We start from the raw sequence: 4,169 nt of genomic DNA, 5'->3' as shown, positions 1-4,169 counted from the left end.
GATAAGGAGAAACCATGCTCGCACAAAAGCAGGTGTGAAACAAGTGAGACAAGAGTTTGTGAAGCATAATTCTAGAAACAACTTTGGTAACGGTAAGGGCATCACTCCATCCGCTTTCCTACTTGAATTATATGTGATATAAATGTATTTTGATGTTATGTATTGGTTATGTTTGTGTGTTAGCTTCAAAATGAATATTAATAATGGTTGTGCTTGATATGCTCAAATTGTGCAAAATGAATGTTATATTATAGGTTGTTATAATGGTTGTGTTTGACATGTTGTGGTTATTCAATGTGATTACTGTGTCTAAACTAGGTTGGTTTAGGACAAAGTTCGATGATTTTGGGACGCTCTGGTTGATGATCTATATTGTTACTAACAAAAGTGTCTACATTCATGCATTCATAGTTGTGTAGTGCGTCCATAATTGGTTGGAACCCAAAGTTGTGTGGTGCGTCCATAATTGGTTGGAACCCACAGATCCTTGCGGGGATTTTGAGTTAGTGGTGTTGTTTGGAAGGACCCACGAAGCCTTTGTGGGGGAGGTGATATTCCGGAATCATGCATTGACATATAATCTAACAAATAGATTGTGCATTTTGGTTGATTTGTATCTTTGGTGCGTTGTGATTTTTAACTGTTAAATGAAGTATATGATTTATTTATATTTTTGTTATGACAACTATATATGCATGCATATTTGCTCTGTGTTTGTTATTTGGAGAGGACTCTTACATTTGACAGTACATCACATATAGTGTTATTTGAGCGAATAATGTCACGGTCAACCCAATAGGAGAAATACGAGGAAGTACAATAGCTTGCAGTTGGAGGCTCCGAGATACTTTTGTGTCGGGGTTAGACTTGTTGGGTGAGTTTTCCACAAGTCTAAGGTTCATGACCAACTAGGATTTACGTTTGAGTAGTAAAACGTCAAGAGTTTTGACTCTAGGAGTTTCTTTTGTTTAACGTATTAAAATTACTTTTAGTAATTGCAAATACTCTGATTCATTATTTTTGAGATATAATTAAAATAGTTATTAAATTATTTTAAAGTAAATGGGTGTTTGAGATAATCATAAATAAATAAAAACAAAGTTATAAATAAAAACAAAGTTATAATTTTACGTTTAGAACTTCGTTAATTAATGTCTCAAAAAGGCGGGATGTTACACACATTTATACACGTATACCTTGTATTCTCAACAAAATAACTCATCCTTTGATCACACTTAGACAAGGAGATGCCATGTCAACAACCTCAATTATATTATTTTGCCACAGTAAGAAATTTTTCACTTTCTTCACCTTCTATTATGTGACTTTCAACTCGCTTTTGAGATTGATCTCATTATCCTTTCTTTTCTTTAGACAGTAAATTGCACTCAGCTATAATTATTTGTTTTCAAGCTTTGTTTCTTAGTCTTATCTTTGATTTCATATATTGTTAGCAACTTGATTGCATAATAAGAAAAATGAATTCATATGTTATTCATTTCTTATTGAAATACTTAAAAGTAAATTCATTTCTAATTAGCTAGCATTCTGAAAATTCATATCAAAGAGAAAATACTGACTATGTGCCTTCTTTTTTGTTACAATGATAAGCTCCACATCCTGAAACACCACTATTGTTCCTCCATTTCATTTATTTAATTTGTTTTCTCAAGGCCTCTTGATATCTTCAATGATTTTAGCTCATCTATTAACTGCATCAAATTGTTGTAAGAGGATCCACCTTCCTCTATACTCTTCTTGGCTGCATCACCAATTTTTCTTGCTCTCCTCCTCATTTCTATGCTCTCTTCTTCACTTCCCATCAACAGTACCACAGCCTTTGCAATCTCTTCCCTTTTCACTACTGCATCTTCACCTACACTAGCCCAAAATTTGTTTACTTTTGACCCAACAGGGACTCCAATTTTCAAGACATCAACAAGCAACTTCTCATTGTAAAATTGCTCAGCAAACATTGGCCATGTGATCATTGACAAACCAGCACTCAAGCTTTCAAGGATTGAGTTCCAACCACAGTGAGTCACAATACCTCCAGTTGCAGGGTGATCCAATATCAAAACTTGTGGTGCCCAGTTCCATATGATATACCCCTTCTTGCTTTCTTTCATCCTTTCCTCAAAATCTTCCAAGAAACTTTCTCCATCCTCATCTTTTCTTCTAACAACCCAAATAAAATTATGACGTGAATTTTCAAGCCCATGAGCTAGTTCAACAAGCTGAGCATGAGGGAGCTTTGTCAGGCTTCCAAAACTTACATACAACACAGAATCATCAGGCTTAGAGTTTAGCCAATTTAGCAATTTTGACTCTACTACAAGGTCTTCATTGTGTCTCTTTTGAACATCACCCTTGTTAATCCATGTTGAAACTGGTCCTACACTCCATGCTTTGATCCCCATTGTGTTCTTGTAAAGTTGCTCATAATCACTTTCAAGCTCATGAAAACTATTGTACAGTGTTCCATAGCTTCTTCCCTCTGATTCATATATTGCATCAAAATAATCTGATAATTCATTCCTTGTCATAACCCCTTCTTGTAGTTGTAGAGAAGTAATTTGAATGTTATGTGGAAGGCCAGGAATTGAAAATATCTGGGTATCAGAAACTAAATCTTCATGAGGCTTATACTTTCTAATAAAATGAGCAGAACAATTTGAGAAGTAGCTTGTGCTGTAATAGTATAGCCTTGGAATGCTTAGTTTTGCAGCTGATTCTACTGTCCAAGGGTAAAACATATCTGAGACTATACAATCTGGTTGGAGCTTCTGGAACAGAAGCTCAATTTCATCCTTGAGCATTTCAATTCCATGAATGATTTTACCAAGAATTTCTGAGGAAGTTGCATCTTTGATGTTTTCCACTCCATCAGGGAGACCAGCTTGAGCTGAAGGGAAGTGAATAAGCTGAGTTTTGATGGGGTGTCCTGAATTGAAATCACTTTTTATGGCTTTTTGGAAAGATGAAGCATTAGCATGTGTTGTGATGATTGTAACATTAGCACCATGTTTGGCAAATAGTCTTGCTGTGTCTATCATTGGAATCATATGGCCAGGAGTTGGATATGGAAGAAATATTACATTGAGTTGTTGGGATTGAGAATCCATATTTATGACAAGTTGAGATGAGGAACAATACTCCCTCTTTTCTTTTCAAACACAATTTGAGCTTCTACCTTTCTTTCAATCTTACTCATGCAACTTTTAAGGGGTAAGTATTCTTGAACAAGTAGTCTAAGTCTGTTTTTGTCTTATTTAATCATTGGAATTAGTTTATAGTTAATTTGTCTCCTCTTCTTGTTCTTTTCCTTTTGTATTTGTTGGAATAAAAGCGATTGCATTAGTTTATTAAGGTTCAATAATTGAGTACTGAGTAGCATATTTTAAAATGAGTCGGAGTTGAATTAAACTTGGATTAGCTCGACTCGATTTGTCTAGAATTTGTTCGGTTCGAAACTCAACTCAAGTTCAATATAAACTCTTGTTTTAGCTCGAATTCGACTCGTTTCAAACTCGCAAACAATTCGTTTCAGTAGCTCGAATCACGTAATTCAAATGTCAAAATTTTAATCTTTTCACCTTTTAAATTAGTAATTTAATTGTAGCTTTTACATAAATAATTGTATAATTGACAAATATAAAAATGTTTATCAGGTCTATGAAAAAATTCATATGTTTAACATAAAATTAATTATCATTGTGCTTCAAATAATTATTAATTATAAGTCTCTTTGGCATAATCCTCAACTAAATAGAATCTAACAGTTCGACATCCAAAATCTTACTCCAAAAATCTAACCATGACAAACATATTTAATCATATATAGAATTAGTGAGAAATATTATTTAAGTATTATATACATTTTCGAACCAATTCATATATCAAATAAATTGAATTATATATAGCTCAAGTTTAACTCATTATTTAACTATTGTATTTATTATTTAACTATTGTATTTATTTGAGTTTATGTGAGACTTTTTTGCCCACTATGACTTGTCATCATGTCACTATACCGTCTATGTATAGATATTTATTTGAGTTTAGGTGAGACTTTTTCGCCCACTATAGTTTGTCATCGTATCACTATGCTGTCTATGTATCTTGTAACATAATTTAGAATTGTTTTAGTTCTTTACATTACTTTAAAG

At 33.3% G+C, this 4,169-nt stretch overlaps 1 protein-coding gene across 1 annotated transcript; it reads right to left on the bottom strand.

The window, feature by feature from the left end:
* Positions 1 to 1,467: 1,467 nt before the first annotated feature.
* Positions 1,468 to 3,259, bottom strand: UGT73P4 (soyasapogenol B glucuronide galactosyltransferase). Its single transcript, XM_004492458.4, has one exon. The coding sequence runs from the start codon at positions 3,123 to 3,125 to the stop codon at positions 1,656 to 1,658; it is 1,470 nt and encodes a 489-aa protein (XP_004492515.1). The 5' UTR covers positions 3,126 to 3,259; the 3' UTR covers positions 1,468 to 1,655.
* Positions 3,260 to 4,169: the final 910 nt, after the last annotated feature.

This window comes from Cicer arietinum, chromosome 3 (genome assembly GCF_000331145.2).
Source record: "Cicer arietinum cultivar CDC Frontier isolate Library 1 chromosome 3, Cicar.CDCFrontier_v2.0, whole genome shotgun sequence".
Taxonomy (NCBI): domain Eukaryota; kingdom Viridiplantae; phylum Streptophyta; class Magnoliopsida; order Fabales; family Fabaceae; genus Cicer; species Cicer arietinum.
The sequence above is the reverse complement of the archived record's forward strand: the minus strand, read 5'-3'. Positions and strand labels throughout refer to the sequence as shown.